General features: G+C 45.9%; 1 protein-coding gene across 1 annotated transcript in view; it reads left to right on the plus strand.

Annotated features, from left to right (window-relative positions):
- The window catches only part of GIGYF2 (GRB10 interacting GYF protein 2), a 615,584-nt gene that overhangs the window by 421,670 nt on the left and 173,698 nt on the right, over positions 1 to 20,216 (plus strand). Inside the window, exons 18-19 of the mRNA XM_082251280.1 lie at positions 9,248 to 9,348; positions 15,582 to 15,701. Of these exons, the coding sequence (XP_082107406.1) occupies positions 9,248 to 9,348; positions 15,582 to 15,701 (221 nt within the window). The remainder of the gene's footprint in view (positions 1 to 9,247; positions 9,349 to 15,581; positions 15,702 to 20,216) is intronic.

Consider the following 20,216-nt stretch of genomic DNA (forward strand, 5'->3'; position numbering starts at 1 on the left):
ATAAATGAATTCCATACCTGCTCTTCTGATTTTGTAGTGTACTGCTTGGTGTGCCCTTGTGGTCTGCATTATGTTGGCAGAACCATACGGGCACTAAGAGCACGTTTTGGCCAGCTTAGACGCTACATACTAGAGGGAAAGGATATACATAGCGTCCCTAGACATTTCCTTCACCATCACGCTAATGGGCCATACACACTAAAAGATTTTCTGAAGACTTTTTCCTTTAGACTTATCAAAACCATATAATATGAGGTCAAACCTAAAACACTTTCAATTTGTATGCAATCTGGCAGGCCCTTGCACTACATAGAAAAGGTAAATCTGAAGAAAATCTAACCACAAAAGTTAGATAGTGTGTATCCAGCTTAAGTCCACAGGCAGCCAACGTGTCTGGGTGATTGAGTCTATCCAAAAGGGTATCCTTAATGCAGAGAGGTTCAAGCGACTCTGTCAAAGGGAAACATATTGGATATATGCCCTGAACGTTCTCTCACCCGGAGAATTAAATGAAGAATTGGACATCAACATCATTCTGTGAGTCATGTACACCATCTGTTAAATTTCAGCTTTACACATTTTTAATTTCACCTATATCTAACTATGTATGGCTGAATATCCTGAAGATTATGTGTGACATTAGGGCATTGCATATACACATTTTTCTTTTTTTTCCTTCTTTCTAATTTTGCTGTGTATTTCTGTATTTTATTTTTATTTATACTTCTATATATTTATTATTTTTCTCATTGTTATTATTTATTTTCATTTTTATCTTTATTTTTATTTCTTATTTTTTCTTTATTTTTACTTTTACTTTTATTTTTATTTTTTTTATATTTTTATTTATATTTAGTTGTATTTTTATTCATTTTTTTATTTATTATTTCCCCCTTTTTTACCCCATTTTTTAATTTCCCTTATTTTCATTTTTTTTTTTTTTTTTTTATTACCTTTTTATTATCTCTTATTTTCTTTTTCTTTCCTTTATAATTTCCTCATTATTATACATATATAGGGGACATCTTGCACACAATATGTGTCACCTTTTATACAGATCAGTTACAACTTCATGTTTCTTGCTCTTTTTACTAGATTGTGCATTAAGATATAATTGTTTTTTAAATTATATATATATATATATATATATATATATATATATATATGTGTGTTTTTTTTTTTTTTTTTTTTTAACGTTTTTGATTAACTTTGTATTCTCCATGGCACCAGAGTACTTCCTGGTGCAGTCTGTATTGCCTGTGAATATTTGCTGCAGTCACTTCCGGTGCGGGCCTTTTTTATGGCCGCCGCTGCAGTGTTTTCTTTCCCTCACGGTCCTTCCTGCATCATCATCTCCCGGCTGGGGGCAAGTCGGTATGCGGACTCATCAATACAGGAAGCGATCTAGAAATATGGACACAAGCTAATTCCCATGTGAATTGTTATATCATTTCATGTTTTAAACTTTTTTTTTTTAATAGTTCATTTTCAATTTAATTTACTGAGTCTATGATTTCACAAAAAGAATGAAAAGGATTTAAAACGGTACAATGAAAGAAAGCCTCAGACATTGTATCCAATCAGGCCACCTTTTCCAATGCATTTTCCGATGTAGAACCAAATAGAACCTCAGTTGCAACCAGACCATTTCTGACAGCTTCCCTGACAGTAAGCTCAGACAAGCGACCCCTCTGGAATGACTGTACCAATCCCTTTATGCCGTCAATGGCTTTTGGAATCTCTGCAGGTCCCGGAGGAGTTAATTCCACACGAGCATAGTACCAGAAAGTCGCAAGTCGTGGACGTGAGTAACTGACTGCAGCGCTCACAAGCTGGGGGGTTTTAGTAACCACTGTCTTGACGAGTTTCTGAGCTGCCTGAGCCATGCTGGAGCGGAGGTGAGGCCTAGCTTCCCACAAGCGAAGAGTGACCTCCCGGCTTTTACGCTACACTCAGCGGCGCCTGTTTCTCTTCCTTGTTTGTCAGTGGGATTTCCGTCTTTTGCCTGCCAGAGCTGCCCTGAATTACATCAACACCTGCAGAGCTTAGTCTCCAGCAGTCCCTGATCGTCTCAACTTATCATCTGTTGTTGCACTGGGGTCCTATCCCTTCGGCACAAGCGCCCAACACCCCTCCTGCCTTGTCAATGAACTAAAGAAAATGGGATTTTTGTACTCACCGTAAAATCTATTTCTCTGAGTTCATTGACAGACACAGCACCCACCCCTCTATGGAGTTGTTATACTTCTGACACTGAAGACCTATAGCAGAGAGGGGGAGTATACCACCTGGGACTGCCCATAAGCATAGCCAAGTCTTTTTTCTGCCTAGGATCTTACTCCTGTAGGGGGCAATGTAATCTATGGGTCTGAATAATGGAGAGCTCTATCAGTCAATGAATTCAGAGAAATAGATTTTACAGCAAGTAAAAAAAAACTCCCCTTTTTCCAACAATTTCTTTACCTGTAATGCTTGGACTTTGTTCTAGACAAAGTCCAAGCAAATATCGGTCTTCTAAAAACAAACTGGTGCTCAGAACTTGTGCTTTGACAATTACACAGTCATGCCATACTGTACCCACAATTCACACAAAGAGATTTCTTTTGATGGTAATTAAACTCCACTTGCTTTAATATTTTTGCTAAATAAAATTAATAAAGACCGTTTTTTTTTTTAATATCTTTCTTCTTCACAAATGTGCGCTGATGAGGCAGCGCTGATAGGCGGCACTGATGGGCATATACTGGCAGTAGTGTTGGGACTGCACTGATCAGTGCCCTGATTATCAGTGAACATTAGCTTCTGTTTACATCCATGATAAGCTGTATCCAATGTCTGCGGTTTGGCTCTTTACCTCAATCTGTTATCAGCGGTATCCTCCGGACACTGATCACAGCGTGCGATCACGGGCCTCCTAGTACTAGCCAGCAGCGCTGTAGCCATCATTTGGCTATAGCGCAGTCAGCAAGTGGTTCACATAACATCTTCTTGGCATAGAACAATCACTTCCTCTTTTGACATCCCATGCTCTTATCCAGCCAAGCAAGGAGTTACAACCCTCACTTGATAATGGGGGGGGGGGGGGGAGTCTGCATTTCCTCAGTCATCACCACCTGGACCAAGGAGAATGGGCACCTTCAGGTCTTCATTCCAACATCTTCAATTTCCTGCTGTATGTCAGAAATAGGGAACTTCAAATGTGGGCATCCTGGCCTCCAGGTTCAAAAAAATGTCCTCGTACTGGCATCAGATGCTCTGGTAACTCCCTGGACTCAGTTCATTTTATATGTCTTTTCTTCAGCATGGATTCTTCCTGGACTGCTCTTTGCATTAAACCGGCCCAGAAGATCCTGGTACATAGACATACTTACACTTCTAGAAGTTGACCCCTAGCCTCATCAAAACAGGCCAGACCTATCTGAGCCCCTTGCTCCATCCAGCTTCTCAGCCATTGGTTGGCTTTATTGGCATGGCCACTGAAATCCAGATCTTAAGGGGCAGGGGTACATCTGTCTCTGTCGTTCTGCATTACTCAAAGCCATAAAAGCTTCTTCATGAAAATGTATGAGCGTACTGGGGAATTCTTTTTCATCTGGTGTGACCGCCTTGCATTCTGGCTTTTCTGCAATTGGAACCAAAATTTGGCTTTACTTAAGGTACAGGTTTTGTCTTTGTCCATTCTACTTCAAAAACCTTTGGCTTCACTTGTTAAAACATTTATTCAAGCTCTCTCATGGATCAGACCACCATTACGGCTATGTGCTTCCTTGGGATTTCAGTGCAGTTCACTGCCCTACAGAAACCACTCTTTGAATCCATTAGGGAAACTCCCCTCAGGAGATTTCTCTTGCAAGTTGCAGTCTTGGTGGCTATTATGCCTGTCAGATTTGTTTCAGAGTTAGCAGCTGCCCGTTGGAGTCAGACTTAGACAGACTTTTCCTAAGAACTTTCCTTTTAAATTCTATCCATCTATGGCCAGCTTTAATCTGCATTGCTTGCTAAAAATAAAACTGGCATCTCATGGAGTGGAGTAGGATTATAAGGTTACGTCCAGGAGACCTGTCCAAAACCTTTTCCATTGTCCAGTCTCCTGAAGGTAGCAGCCTATCACCCAGTATCAGTGAATATCCAGCCTGAGTCCTGTACTGTACTCCCAAGATATGGAATTTACTGCTATGTTTAAATTCCTTTTCTCTATCGTTCATTGACGGACGCAGTTATCTCTGATTCCTATCAGTATGGTTATACTGCCCCCTACAGGAGTAGGACACTAGGCTGAAAAAAGTTCTGGCTACCCCTATGGGCAGTCCCTGAGGGTACACCCTCTCTCTTCCTGCATAGGATGTCAGTTTTAATCTGCCTAGTCAGGAGCAAGGACCTCGTTCCTTGCTGGGATTCTTTGGTCCTGACATATAAGTAATTTTTTTATGTAGATTTTTTTTTTTTTAGCTAGTCTTTTTTCTCGAACGTTTTTCCTGTGAGATCTTCAAGCAATTATGCTGGGTCGGCTGCGACATAGTCACACTTGACGGGGACTGGCCTCGCAAATTAAACGTCTTGCCAGGACGCACACGACAGGGTCTAGGCTTATGTCGCAGCGTTCCTATTTGGCCATCAGCTCCCCTACTCCGGTGGTGTGGGGTCCTGTCATGAGATGGCGCCTGCCTGCCTACCGGTATGGTGAGTAAACACCCCCAGCGGATTTTGGAGTGGACGCGGGCCCTCTCTCTGGGATGGTCGGCACCTCACACTCCTGGGTTCCCTCCCCTCTGCGTGGGGGATTGTTTTGGGCCTACCTGAAGCTGGGGCCTTGTGTGCAGGCTGCATGGGGAGGACAGGGAGTGCGGCGCTTGGTCGATGGTGCTGGAGGGGGGCCATTTTGTTGTAGCCTTGTCTGCATTCATGGTGGCGGCCATCTGGGGGGGGGGTGGTTTTCGGCCATTTTGCTGCATTTTTTTTTTGCTGGGATTGCATTCTAAGGACAGTGAGTCGCTGGGGGCTTACTCTCTCCCTCTGTGGGGGTCCTTAGCGCAGGCCTGACCTCTGGGAGGCACTGTAGCGCTTTGGGGACGTTCCTTTTTTTCCATACAAAAAAAAATTCATTTTTTTAAAGTTTTCTGGCGGGTTCTATTAGAGAAACTTGGACTCCTCAGACCATGTGTCCCCGCCTGACCCCTCTCACGGAGGCCGCATGGCCCTCTGGATCTCAACTGTCCACCAATGCGATTTCAGCGGTCCTGGAAACTTTTGTGTCCCGGGTGGAGGTGGCCTTTAGAGGGCGGGGGGGCACAGAAACAACCCCCACCTACCCCTGCCTTCTCTAAGTCTGACCCAGCCACCGCAGACGTGGGTACCCCGGCCGGGTCTGGTACCCCGCACCATGCCTCCTCTGATAGTATGGATGAGCTCTCTACCTGTACTGTTGCACGTGCGTGAAACCCTAAAACTTGGAGGATGCGGCTGTCGTCGCTCCTGGGGCGCAGGTTGCCTTTGGCACCCATAAGCCTTCAAGGGTGGAAGAGTGGTTTCCTCTCCCCATTTTGCTGGCCTGCTCGCCAAAGAATGGGATCGGCTAAGACGTTCCCCTTGGGGTGTCTCGGCGGTTTACTAGACGCTACCCTTTTGAGGAGTCTCTGGTGAAGAAGTGGTCGGTGCCACCTAAGGAGGATACCCTGGTCTCCAGGCTTAACAAGGCTACCGTTATTCCGGTAGAGGATTCTCCTTCCCTAAAGGACCCAGAGGATAGAAGGGTGGAGGCTGTGGCCCGCAACGTGTACGCTGTAGCGGGGACTGCACTGAGGCCTGCTTTTGCTGCGGCCCTTGTCACCCAAATGGTGACTGAATGGGCGTAGATGCTACACCGTGACATGGAGGGCAAGCCTGTCCCTCCTGCCTTTGGAGAACTGTTGGACCAGAGGGTGCAGGGGCTGGAATTTTCTTGTGATGCAGCGCTGGAAACTGCTTCCCTATTGGGTCGCCTGTCATTTTCGGCGGTGGTCATGAGGTGTATACTCTGGCTGAAGTGTTGGTCTGCGGATCAGGCTTCAAAGAAGGCCTTGACGGACCTCCCCTTTCTGGGGGACCATCTGTTTGGAGCTACCCTGGAAGACATTATTAAGTGTTAGGGGGTAAGAGTACCTTTCCCCCACAGGCTTCCAAAGGTAGGGATCCTCACCGTAGGTTGGGCAGTGCAGGTCTTGCTACAGAAAGGAGTGATGGTGTCTGTTCTGCACGCAGAACGCTTTCACTCAGGACTCGTCGCAGGGAGGCTGGTCCCTGGAGGAATCTCGATTGCCGATCAATGTCCTGGAGTGGAGAGCGATCCAGCTTTGCCTGGCGCACTGGACTGTCCATTTGGAGGGTTGTCCAGTGCGCATTCAATCAGACAATGCCATGGCCATGGCCTATGTTGATCACCAAGGGGGCACCAAGAGTGTCCTTGCAGCACTGCAAGTGGCAGGCATTCTACGTTGGGTGGAGCCCCATGTTCCAGCTCTCTCCGCTGTCCACATTCTGGGAGTGGAAAATTGGCAGGCGGCTTACTTCTGCCATCAGGCCTTAGACGTAGGAGAGTGGTCTCTGCATCCGTAGCTGTTTCAGCAGTTGTGCCTTCGCTGGGGCACTCCAGACATGGATCTGTTGGCGTCTCACATCAACAGGAAGGTGCAGAGGTTTGTGGCCCGCTCTCGGGACCCTCTGGCAGATGCCGCGGACGTGCTGGTGGCCCCCTGGGGCCAGTACCGGCTGCTGTATGCCTTTTCTCCCCTCAAGTTGCTGCCAAGACTTCTTTGCAGAAGAGGCAAAAGGGATTCCGGTCATTCTTGTGTCTCTGAACTGGCCTCGTTGCGCTTGGTAAGACGCCCTGGTCAGGCTTGTCGGAGACGCCCGTGGAGACTTCCTCTCAGGGAGGATCTACTGTCTCAGGGGCCAATCTTCCATCCTGCTTTACAGTCGCTGGCTTTGACAGCTTGGCTGTTGAATGCCAAGTGCTAAAGGACAGGGCTTTGTCTGCTTCAGTGTTTCCCACTCTGTTAAAAGCGAGGAAGGCGACTCCCAGCAAGATTTATCATCGTACGTGGAAGTCGTACATTGCGTGGTGTGGGACCCACCCTCGCTCCTATTCAGTGGCTCGAGTCTTGGCTTAACTTCAACGGGGAGTTGATCAAAAGTTGGCGTTGAGTACTATCAAGGGTAAGGTCTCGGCCTTGGCTATTTCTTTCCAGAGGACTTTGGTCGCCCATTCCCCGGTGCGTAACTTCTTCCAGGGGGTGCAACACTTGGTTCTTCTGGTGCAACCTCCATCACCAACTGGGGACTTTGATTTGGTGCTGTTGGTTCTTCAAGACCCTCCTTTTGCGATTATCAAGGGTATCCCCAGCCTACCTTATTACAGAAGGTGGCCTTCTTGGTTCCTGTCACTCTGCACGCAGGGTGTCGGCACTGGTGACATTGTCCTGTCCTCCCTATATGCTGGTTCTTGGGGCCAGGTGGTACTTAGTCCGGATCCGTCCTTCCCTCCGAAGGTGGTTTCTAGTGTTAACTTACACGAGGACCTTGTATTGCCATCTTGTGTCCTAAGCCCCCTCATCCTACGGAAGGTGTGCTGCATACTTTGGATAGAGTTCAGGCACTTGAGGTGTACTTGGCGACTGAGTCTTCCCATGAGTCAGATTCGGTCTCTGAAAAAACAAAAGTTGAAAAGGATTAAAAGAGGTGCATGGAAGTCAGCCAGCCCCCAGTCTGATGTACTCACTCACCCTCCAGTCTGCCACCAACCAAGTAGACCTGTCTCATGATATAAATAAAGAACAGGGGTTTAGTTGACACGCATTTGCAAACTCATGTGTAAGCTGCAGGGCCACTACACGGCACCCTGTTTTACCTGCAGTCCTAACACTTTTAATTTGAGTGTCTCCACAATGGAAGCACATGGCTGCTAATGGATGGATAGGAGGCAGGTGGGAGGGAGCAGCCCAAACCTCCCCCAACCCACCCCCATCCATGACTGGTCTAGTTTCTCAAAACTCTAATAGCGATGTTGTAGCAATGGTACAAACTGAAAAGGACCAGCTGAGAAGCATACACCTCCAACCCCTTGGCGGATGCAGTGTAAAACACAGATTGGGACTTTATATGAGGCATTGGCCTGTAAAGCACAGTATCTCCATCCCTAATTTCATAAAATCTTTGTGACTTTACATGAGACAAGCAGGTCATGCTATTGGTCTCCATCCCTGTATATGAAAAAACTGGGGTCAAATCAGACTGCATCCACCAAAAAAACACCTGCTGGTGTCTCACCTAAAGTCCCACATAGCCTACATTGTTTAGATTCGCTCTCTGTGCTCACGGATGGCCCAAGAACAGGGCTGCCTGCGTCTGCTGCGACTATTTCCACGTGGATCAGACAGTCGGTCAGGTCCTACCTTTCCCTGTTTCAGCGCTTCCTGGGCTTTTCACCATACAGGCTTCTGTGCTTCAGGTTGCAAGTCAACTACCTGGTCGTTCACACCTTTACCACGTTTTATAAGGTGGATGTGCAGATGCCTCTTTTTGGCTGTAAGGTTTTTGCTGGCTGCTGTTTGGAGGGCTTTTGGCCTTCCTTGAGGGTGTTTACTGTTTGTTTCAGGTGGGCCTCATCTTTTGTTCTGATGAGTCCTATGTTGCCTGGTCAGCTATGTTTAGCTTTGGGGACTTGTTCTTTTCTGGTGTTCCCTCCCCTCATTTTAAAGCACTGCTTTGGGACGTACCTACTGATATGAATCAGAGATAACTGCTTCCGTCAATGAACGATAGAGAAAACTGGATTTTTGACTTATCGTAAAATGCTTTTCTCTTAAAGTTCATTGATGGATGCAGTACCCGCCCCTCTATTTTGAGTTGGGTTGGTGTTACTTTCTGACACTGCTTTGATACAAAACTTACATCCTATGCAGGAAGAGAGAGGGTACACCCTCCGGGACTGCCCATAGGCGTAGCCAGAACTTTTTTCTGCCTAGTGTCCTACTCCTGTAGGGGGCAGTATAACCCTACTGATATGAATCAGAGAGAAGTGCGTCCGTCAATGAACTTAATAGGATTTTACGGTAAGTCAAAAATCCAGTTGTTTGTGCATGTTATACTTAATGTTAGCGGTTTTAGTTTTATTTTTTGTATTTCACAGCTTTTTATTTTCAGATTTTTCTTGATTATTCTTGCATGTGTTTTGAGGATGATCATGTTTAACCTCTACAATCTCTCTTTTCAGTGTGGGAGGGCAGCAGTGTGTGGGACCTGCCTGTAGAGCCAGCATCTCAGGGAGCATCAAGAGAGCAGCTGGAACAGATGGAAAAAGCAAAAGCTGCTAAGGTAAAAATAGTAATTCAAACCAGAGCAACCCATTGTTAACAATGTAGCTATATAAAATTATGGAATTGATTGCATCATAGCAGTACAGGGCTTAGATCCAATCCGTTGGCCTTATACAATACCTGCAGGTGTTTGTGCCATTGGTTCCTCCCTTCTGGTTCATGTCGTGCTTGTAAGAGACCGATGCTCTGAATCCTGTATTAAAATGAAGATCATAAACTTTTTCTCGTTGATTGGGAGACACTGTCATTTCTCGGTTAATGCCCTGCCTGTAACTCAAGGTCATACATTTCCCAGTGATCCCCAACTAAAGCTTTTATGGTGGGTACAAAAACATACTTTTATTATTTCATGGGGGATCATTTGTGTCTCCCATTAAACTCAGTGGAATCGTGATTTTCTTTATCGTACGTCACAGGACACAGAGCAGGCTATAATAATTACTATTTGGGTTATGCGCCACCTATAGGTGAATGGACACTGGCAGATCAATCAAACAAGAAGTCCTCCCCTATATAACCCCCCCCCCCCCATACAGGAAGCATCTCCGTTTTTTATTCGCCAGTGTCTGTAAGGTGGTGGTCACTGATGTGCTTTAGCATACTTGGAATAGAATAGAAAAGGGACAGACGGGAGGAAAGGAGGGAAGAACAAAGAAAGAGGGGAAAGGAGAAAAAAGGGGGGGAGAGAACGAGGGAGAGACAAAAGAACTAGAAGGGGAAAAGGAATGGAAAAAAGGGACGAAAAATAGATTGCTGGTGGGATTCTAATGGTACCGTAACTCAAAAAATAGGAAAAGATGTATAAAACATGAACATTTATTCATATTAAAAACAAGGTAGAACATGGAATAGTACATAGCAAATTACAAATACTAGCACAGATGTGTGTTGTTAATAAGAAGGTAGAACTTAAGGCGGCAACATATGCATAAGCAAATCCAATGAAGACTCGTCAGAAAGAACCCAACATGTTTTGCGGATATAGCGAATCCGCTTCTTCAGGGGTATGTAGCGTACTGTAAACGAATGTGCCTTGGTTAACCTGCATGGTATAACAACAATCATAAGTAACAACATCATAAAAGACATTTTCAAACCGTGCATGCATGCGTGTGTGGAACTCCCAAACGTGCACCCAAAAATTGCCCCCATGCCAAAACACTGAAATGGCCGCGACCGGGTGAGTGTGCATCCCAGAGAACGCCTCCCCAATGGATGTGGAGGGAAAAGGATAGGCAGGAAAGTCCAAAGAGCCACCAGAGGGTAAGCAGATGTAACATCTATGCAAGGATATATAGGGAGATGAAAGAAAGAAATTTGTCACCAGAGTGAAAGGGAATCTACAATCAATTGTTATCTACCTTTTATATAGTGCTGTTTAGGAGAAATTTCCCATAGTACAACATGAACAAAGGGCTATTGCTGAAACCATCAGCACAGGAATTCCTATGTATGGAAAGATAATAATGAGCAGGTAGAAAATCCCAATATCACAATTAAGAGATTTTTGTAGGGGACAATGTGTAAATATAATAAATCAGGAGCTACCTGTTCAAGTAATAAAGATGTCCGAGGAGTTTAGGCATTAGTTTCAGCTGCGGCAATATGAAGCATATGCTATAAACTGACAGATCACCATCAGGAAGGTTGGATTTAGCATCGCTGGATGCCTATAACCAAGGGCATCTGGGGTGGCAAAGAGAGAGGGAAGGAGGATTATTGATGGTATAATGCATAGACACAAAAAATATAGCAAGGGCACGGACCGCATAGGAAAAGCTTACCTAGACATCGCTGTAATGGCGGCGCACGCCGTCTCCTGGGAGCTAATGCGGAAATCGCCAGCCTAAATATCCCTCAACCCGGCGCACAGCATGCGTGATGAACACGCGACACGTGGACGGGTCAGGCCCTCAACAGCGCGCGCACTCAGGGATGCGCGTGCAGTGCCGCACTGAAGAGCAGCCACAATGCGCAGCTGCGTACGACCACACTGGCGGAGAAGGACAAAGGAGTTGTCCATTAACCACCGTGTCCGAGGGCCACACATCCGTTGGGTGTCAGGGAGGCGCGCCCCCAGCCGGGCAAGAATGGAACTGACACGAATGGCATAATGAGCACATAATGAATGGGAGTCCACACATACATATAAATGGATCAAAGATAGTTATCAAATGAGTCAGCAACATTTACAAGAAAAACACCTTATAATACATTGCATATAAATATTACAATATATTGAGGAGTTCAAGGGTAAAGCCCATGAACGCCTCTGCACATAACTCAACCCCAAAGGGTATTGGAACCTCCCGGGGTGGTACAAAAGACTATACAAGCAATGTACAAATGGTACTGGTGCAACAGTTATTATAAATAGTACTAAGGGGAGACATGTACAAACAGATGATAATTCATCAACGAAATTGTATAATAAATTTTCAATCCAGAGTATACATCATTCTAGCCGTGTAGGCCAGATCAGTTGGTGCAGCTGGTCAGGTGCCCACGGGCAGCATGTCGGGGGTCCATGGAGGTAGGAAAATATGCAGGGATGTCTGTGGGGAGAGTCCACATGAAAACGTGGAGACTATCCCAGGAACGGTTTGTATGTTAGGACTTTGTTAATCCCCGGAGGTGTAGTCGCCTCCAAGGATTCAATCCAATACGTTTCTTTCTGTAATATGCGTTTGTCCCAGTTGCCCCCTCGGGGGTCTGGGGGAATAACCTACAAAACATAGAACACCACCACCGTATTGTCATACTTGTGGCGAAGGCCTATGTGACGCGTAACACTAGTCTGAATCGTCCCACCTTCTGAATGGTAAATATGGTTTTCTATGCGCTTGCTGAGTTTGCGGATAGTTTTACCTACATAGAAAGCTCCACATTGGCAGGTCATGAGGTAAACCAAGCCCTGTGTGTTACAATCTGCATAGTGTCTAGTTTGGAACCACTTTCCATTGGGTAGGCGTATACCCGTTCTGGTTTGAACCCACGGACATTTGTCACAATAACCGCATTGGTATGTACCCTTTTTGGAGGAATCGATGGAGCCATTGTTGGTGTAATGGCTCTTAGTGAGGCAATCTGAGTGAAGTGGCACGCCTAAACACCAAATTAGGTTTGGTGTTAAGGTACTTACTCAGGGTATAATCCTGGGTAAGAATTGGCCAATGTCGGTTTAAAACCGTGTGAAGAATAGGTGGTAATAAACCTGACATTTTGATCGTTATTTTTAATTGTGGATTTGTAAAGCAAATCCACTCTAGGTCGGGCTTTTGCACGATTATAGGACTTCCTCAACAAGGATCTGGAGTATCCTCTGGCAAGTAAACGCTCCTGAAGTTGATCAGCTTGAATTTGAAAATTGGCATCCGTAGAGCAATTTCTACGGAGCCTCAGATACTGGGCATACGGGATACTAGAGTTCAGGGGGGTGGGATGGGCACTTGCTGCGCAAAGGATGGTATTGCCCGCACTGGGCTTACGGTATAAATCCGTATCAATTTGTCCGTCTGGTAAAAGGCTGATCTTTAGATCCAAAAAGGATATTTGGTGTTTGATGGTATATGTGAATTTCAGATTTAAATTGTTTTCGTTCAAAGCAGTAAGAAAATGCATCAAATCCGTATGGGTCCATGTCCATATGACCAATAGGTCATCAATGAATCTGTGCCATATCAGCATGTGCCATATCAGGATGTGAGCCAACCATTTATCCATCTTGTCATCTGAAAAGACCAGCCTTTCCCAGGCGCCAAGGTATAGATTGGCATAAGAGGGTGCGCAGCAAGTGCCCATCGCAACCCCCTGGATTTGTAGGTAAGTCTGATCTAGAAAGGTAAAATAATTTCTGGTTAATATGAACCTTAAGAGCTTCAAAACGAAGCTCATCAAGGGCCATGTTTTGTGATCTTGTTACCTAAGAAAAGATTCAGTCATCCGGATGCCCTGGTCATGCGGGATACTTAAGTACAAAGCCTCAATATCTATGGCAATGAGCAGGGCATCCGGAGGAACCTGAATCTCCTCTAGATGCTTCAAAAGGTCTGTAGTATCACGTATGTAGGAGGGAAGTCCCAACACATGAGGCAATAGGAAAGATTACACAAATTTGCTGGCATTTTCGGTGAGCGATTCATTGCCAGAGACGATGGGTCTGCCAGGGGGATGTTGGAGATTTTTGTGCACCTTAGGTAGGGTGTAGAAGATGGGGGTCTTGGGATGTTTAATGATTAAAAAATTGTACGTATCCTTGTCTATGAGGCCCTGGGTAAGGGCATCCAGACACTAGGACTTGTATTCTTGAATGAAGTCCTTAATGCAATCCGGTGCAATGGGACAGTACCATTCTCGATTGCATAAGACTTCAATACACATTGTTTCGTATTGGAGGGGGGACATAACAATGTTTCCCCCCTTATCTGATGGTTTGATCAGAATGTTTTTATTGCTCTTGAGTAACTTTAATGCACGTGTCTGTTCCCGGGTTAGGTTGCTGGGCGTGGAGGGCCAAACAGTGGTTTTTAAATCCTTGGATACTCTCTGGACAAAAGTCCAGATGTTTGGATTAGTGGCAAGATCTGGAAATTTTTCGGACTTGGGTCTGAACCCCCTTCTAGGGGCCTGGTCTATCACCAGAGGGGGGTCTCCATTGGAGATATCCACGGTGTCAATCACAGAGACAACATCCGTGTGCCCTTCCTCATAGAGGAGAACCAGGTCCCTTTCAGCCATAGACAGATGCTTGGTCTGTTCCGCCAGTTGCTTCTCCAGTCATTTTTGTTTTCTATCATTATCAAATATAAATTTGAAGGTAAGATAACTTGCAAAAAGATGTAAATCTTTAATGTTTTCAGAAGTGTCGAGAGCCCGGGAAGGGCAGAAACCAAGACCAAGCACCTGTCTCTGTGCTGGGGTGAGGTCAAAGGTCGTCAAATTGATATTCAAGTTGTTGGAAGAATCAGAGGAATTAATTCGTTTGTTTTGGACTTCATATAAGTGTCTAAGTTGCCCTGCTTTGTGTTTCTGGTGTTGGGGGGGATGGGCAGTTCTAAAAAACCATCATCCGAAGTGGCGGAAGTTGAATCACTCGTGTTGGTGTGGGGTGTAATGCTTTTGGCTAGGACTTTTTGTAGTGTGGGTGCTAAATTGGTCAATTGTGTAGGTGTTTTAAGTTGTGCCTGTGTGTCTGTTTTTTTCTTATTGTGACTGGTGATTTGAGTAGGTGAAGGGCCCGTGCTACCCCGTCCTCGTTTTTGTGATTTGGTGCGTTTTTTAGGGAACTGAGGGTCCTTGCCGAGGCAAGTGTGACATCTGTGATAAAGAACTGGAAATTGAAGAGTCAGATTCCATGTTATCATCTGTAGTTTCATAATTGTTGTGTGCGTGGTCTGTGTGTGCGTAAAGCACGTGTCTTGAAATTCCATTTATAAGCATAGCCTTCGTTGAAAGCCTGCTTATCTTTAAGGAATTTCGATTGTTTTTTCATCATAATGTCTTTATTGATAACTTCCAATTAGTTTTTTACCTCCGACCAGTTTGTAATGTAAGTAGGGGGCTTCAAAGATGTTCAAATTTAGTATTCGTTTGCTCTATTTCTTTATCCAAAGATGTCATATCCTGTTTGTACTGGACAATTCAAGATTTCATAAGATCTCGACTGCAATTATTAAGGATCCCTTCCCATTCCTTTTTAAAGGTCTCAGAGGGATCTCTGAGAGTGGGAAGGGTATGTATTCTCAGGCCCTGCGGGCTGATGTTCTCATCAATATATTTCTGGAAATATTCTATGTGCCAGTACAAATGGGATTTACGTTTCAAAAGGCTCTACATTTTGCCAAGATAAGACCCTAAGGTCTTCCTCAACCTTTGTCCGGGATCCGCACGCAGAATGAATACCTGACATGAAACCCGTCCACGCGGTGCCCAAGAGATCCATGACCCAGCTGTGCACCTGGTCCAATAACCTGCTGGCTAAGAGCTGGCTAAAACCCTCTTTTCTTTCTTTTCTTCTTTTTCTCTTTCCCTCCTCACCTTCCTTTTTCTTGCGTTTCCCATTTTGCTATTTCCCATTCTTTTCTATTCCCTCTTTACTTTTTTTCTACCTCTCCTCTTCTGGTTTCGGGCTTCAGCACCTTAAGCCTTGCTCTATATCTATACCTATATCATCTATTATGTATTGTACGAATAGAAATGGGTAGTAATGGATCTTTGCTTTGCTTTTGCAAGATTGAGCAGGAAAGAAGGGAAGCAGAATTGAGGGCCAAGCAAGAAGAAGAGGAGCGTCACCGACTTGAAGAGGAGGAGAGGAAAAGAAAAGAAGAGCTGGAGCTGGCACGTCGAAAGCAGGTATTAGTTTGTGCAGTGCCTAAAAAATGATTTTGCAGTTAAATATAATTTAAGAGTGTAGGAAGGCCCTGCTTGTGAGAGCTTACTATCTAAATGAGAGATATGAGTATATACAGTAACTCACAAAAGTGAGTACACCCTTCACATTTTTGTAAATATTTTATTCTATCTTTTCATGTGGTACTGAAATTACACTTTGCTACAATGTAAAGTAGTGAGTGTATAGCTTGTATAACAGTGTAACCAGTGTAACAGTATAACCGTTTCGGTTACCGCACCCCCGCGTCATCACGTTCATGCGGCCGACCCGCCCTCCAGTGACGCTTCCGCTGCCTGTGATTGGTTTGTTATCTCCCGGCTGTTATTGCTGCTGCTGGCCAGTCACCGTGTCTCCAGGCAAACCGCGGCCGGCCCTCCCCGCTGCCTGATTGGTTCACGATCATTTCCTCGGCTGCTGCTGGCCAGTAACTGACAGTAAGGGCAAACTGCGGACCCGGAAGGACACCTACCTGTACCAGTGCTATACACTGAATGTAAAAATGCCCCCCCTCAGTGTTCTTTAGCCCCCCCCCCCAGTGTTCTTTAGCCCCCCCGTGCTCTTCAGCTCCCCACAGTGCTTTTCATCTCCCCCCCCCCCCCCATTCTTTCTGGCTCCCCCAGAGCTCTCCAGCTCCCTGGCTCCCCCCCTCAGTGATTTCCAGTTCCCCCCAGACAGTGCTCTCCAGTCCCCCCCCCCTCCCCCTCCCCCTGTGCTCTCCATGCTCCTCCAACCCCCTGCAATGCTTTCCAAACCCTCCCTTGATTCTCTCTCCAGTCCCCCCCCCGTGCCCTTCAGCTCCTCCAGTGCTCTCTGCTTCCCCTGTGCTCTTCTATCATGTCCGCAGCCTCTGACCACCTCCTGTATCATGTCTGCAGTCTCTGACCTTCTCTTGTATCATGTCAGCAGCCTCTGACCACCTCCTGTATCATGTCCGCAGCCTCTGACCACCTCCTGTATCATGTCCGCAGCCTCTGACCACCTCCTGTATCATGTCTGCAGCCTCTGACCACCTCCTGTATCATGTCTGCAGCCTCTGACCACCTCCTGTATCATGTCTGCAGCCTCTGACCACCTCCTGTATCATGTCTGCAGCCTCTGACCACCTCCTGTATCATGTCTGCAGCCTCTGACCACCTCCTGTATCATGTCTGCAGCCTCTGACCACCTCCTGTATCATGTCCGCAGCCTCTGACCACCTCCTGTATCATGTCCGCAGCCTCTGACCACCTCCTGTATCATTTCCGCATCCTCGGACCACCTCCTGTATCATGTCTGCAGTCTCTGACCTTCTCTTGTATCATGTCCGCAGCCTCTGACCACCTCCTGTATCATGTCTGCAGCCTCTGACCACCTCCTGTATCATGTCTGCAGCCTCTGACCACCTCCTGTATCATGTCCGCAGCCTCTGACCACCTCCTGTATCATGTCTGCAGACTCTGACCACCTCCTGTATCATGTCTGCAGCCTCTGACCACCTCCTGTATCATGTCTGCAGCCTCTGACCACCTCCTGTATCATGTCTGCAGCCTCTGACCACCTCCTGTATCATGTCCGCAGCCTCTGACCACCTCCTGTATCATGTCCGCAGCCTCTGACCACCTCCTATATCATTTCCGCATCCTCTGACCACCTCCTGTATCATGTCTGCAGTCTCTGACCTTCTCTTGTATCATGTCCGCAGCCTCTGACCACCTCCTGTATCATGTCCGCAGCCTCTGACCACCTCCTGTATCATGTCTGCAGCCTCTGACCACCTCCTGTATCATGTCTGCAGCCTCTGACCACCTCCTGTATCATGTCTGCAGTCTCTGACCACCTCCTGTATCATGTCCGCAGCCTCTGACCTTCTCCTGTATCATGTCCGCTAAATGTATAGTGTGTGTCGTAAAACGTTTGACATTTCGAACATGGGAGAGGCAGCGCTGTCTAGCCACGCTAAAGGTGCAAAGCACCAGTCTGCAGCTGCGTGCTTGACAGCTTCCAATCCGATCGCTTGCTTTTTCACCCGTGTGCCTGAAGTGACACCGGCTCCCAGCTGCGGCAGCGGTGCTGCCATCTCATCCACTGTAAAACAAGGGACCATTTTGAGTCACGCTGTATCCAGAAACTAGACCCTAACTGCAGAGGTACTGTACACTACAAAGATTGTCATTTATTTTAGTAAAAATATGCTGGGTGTGACATGGATTTTCATTCATATTTAACATGTATACATAGACGTTTCATGAAACATTAGGTCATAAATATTTACGTGAAGTCATGGAAAAGTCATGGAATTTTATTGGTGAAAATGTGTATGAACCCTGCTCATTGTACCGCTCTCCAGCCCTTCATAAACATTACTGCCTCTTGCTACAGCTAATTTAATGCGCCAGTCAGAGGCATGATGGTAGTAAGTCAGCAGCAGGCTGAGGGCCTCGCTCAGGTAAGACCTGGGGACAAGGGTAGAGGCTTCTCCCACCCAAATCTCTTTAAAGCCTACGGACTACAGACCCTAATCCGGAAATTACGAAACCCGGAGAAAACCGAAAAATGTTTTCTCCATCCGGAAAAACAATTCTGGAGCCCCTCACATAGGTGAGACCCCTGTGTACTACAGTAGCAGGGCAACAGATCAGTCCAAGCGGTAGGCAGAAGCATAGTCGATAAAACAGGCCAGGGTCAGTTCACATGTAAGCAGTCCAAGCAGCAGGCAGAAGTGTAGTTGATAAAACAGGCCCAGGGTCAGTTTACAGGAAAGCAATCCAAACGGTAGGCAGAAGCGTAGTTGCTAAAACAGGCCAGGGTCAGTTCACGTGAAAGAAGTCCAAACACTAGGCAGAGGCATTGTGGAAAACAGGCCAGGGTCCATTAACGTGGAAGGCAAAGGCGTGGTTATTTGAGGAAACATGGAAAATGGTCAGCACAGATGAAAATGGGGAAATGATTAAAATATTGGCTAATATTTAAGGGATGTATAATAAAGTCGGAAGCATTCGCCAAGGCCGGGTTGGGACAGACAATGGGGACAATGGTAGCTGGTATCTGTACGAAATCCTCTCTTGCTGCATACACTACATCTTTTTTGGCGTCCTCGGCCTACTTCAGATGGTGGAATGTTGTCCGGGAAGTGGCGCTCATGAAGTCTGCTAACCGCATCAGAGCAAAGGTTTTCTGGGGGGGTCTTTGTTGAGAGACGTGACAATTTCTTCTATGAATTTTAGGAAGGGGGTGGGGCTTTCCGTGGATTTGGTGTAGATAATATATGCATTATAATTGGCCAAATTAATTAAATTGCGACTTTCTTGTACCAGAAATGGGACCTCCCTATTGCGAAGTAGGGTTGAAGCATTTGGTCATTAAAATCCCCCCCCCCCCCCGCCCCCCAATGTACAATGCCTTGCAAAAGTATTCATCCCCCTTGACTTTTTACCTATTTTGTTACATTGGTGCCTCAAGTTCAATGTTTTGTTAATCTGAATTATATGTGATGGATCAGAACACAATACGTCTAAGTTGGTGAAGTGAAATGAGAAAAATATATACATAAAACAATTTTTTAGAAATAGAAAACAGAAAATTGGCATGTGCGTATGTATTCACCCCCTTTGTTATGAAGCCTATAAAAAGCTCTGGTGCAACCAATTATCTTCAGAAGTCACATAATTACTGAAATGATGTCCACCTGTGTGCAATCTAAGTGTGACATGATCTGTCATTACATATACACACTTTTTTTTTTTGAAAGGCCCCAGAGGCTGCAACACCTAAGCAAGAGGCACCACTAATCAAACACTGCCATGGAGACCAAGGAACTCTCCAAACAAGTAAGGGACAATGTTGTGAAGTACAAGTCAGGGTTAAGTTCTAAAAAAAATATCCAAATCTTTGATGATCCCCAGGAGCACCATCAAATCTATCATAACCAAGTGGAAAGAACGTGGCACAACAGCAAACCTGCCAAGAGATGGCCTCCCACCAGAACTTGCGTACAGAGCAAGGAGGGCATTAATCAGAGAGGCAGCACAGAGATCCAAGGTAACCCTGGAGGAGTGGCAGAGTTCCACAGCAGAGACTGGAGTATCTGTACATAGGACGACAATAAGCCGTACGCTCCATAGAGTTGGGCTTTATGGCAGAGTGGCTAGAAAAAAAGCCATTACTTTAAGCAAAAAACAAAATGGCACGTTTGGAGTTTGCGAAAAGGCATGTGGGAGACTCCCAAAATGTATGGAGGAAGGTGTTCTGGGTTGATGAGACTAAAATTGAACTTTTCAGCCATCAAAGAAAATGCTATGTCTGGCGCAAACCCAACACATCACATCACCCAAAGAACACCATCCCCACTGAAACATGGTTGTGGCAGCATTGTGCTGTGGGGATGTTTTTCAGCAGCCAGGACTAGGAAACTGGTCAGAGTTGAGGGAAAGATGGATGGTGCTAAATACAGGGCTATTCTTGAGCAGAAAAACCTGTACCACTCTGTGCGTGATTTG

This window comes from Pelophylax lessonae (genome assembly GCF_965119305.1).
Source record: "Pelophylax lessonae genome assembly, chromosome: 3".
NCBI lineage: Eukaryota > Metazoa > Chordata > Amphibia > Anura > Ranidae > Pelophylax > Pelophylax lessonae.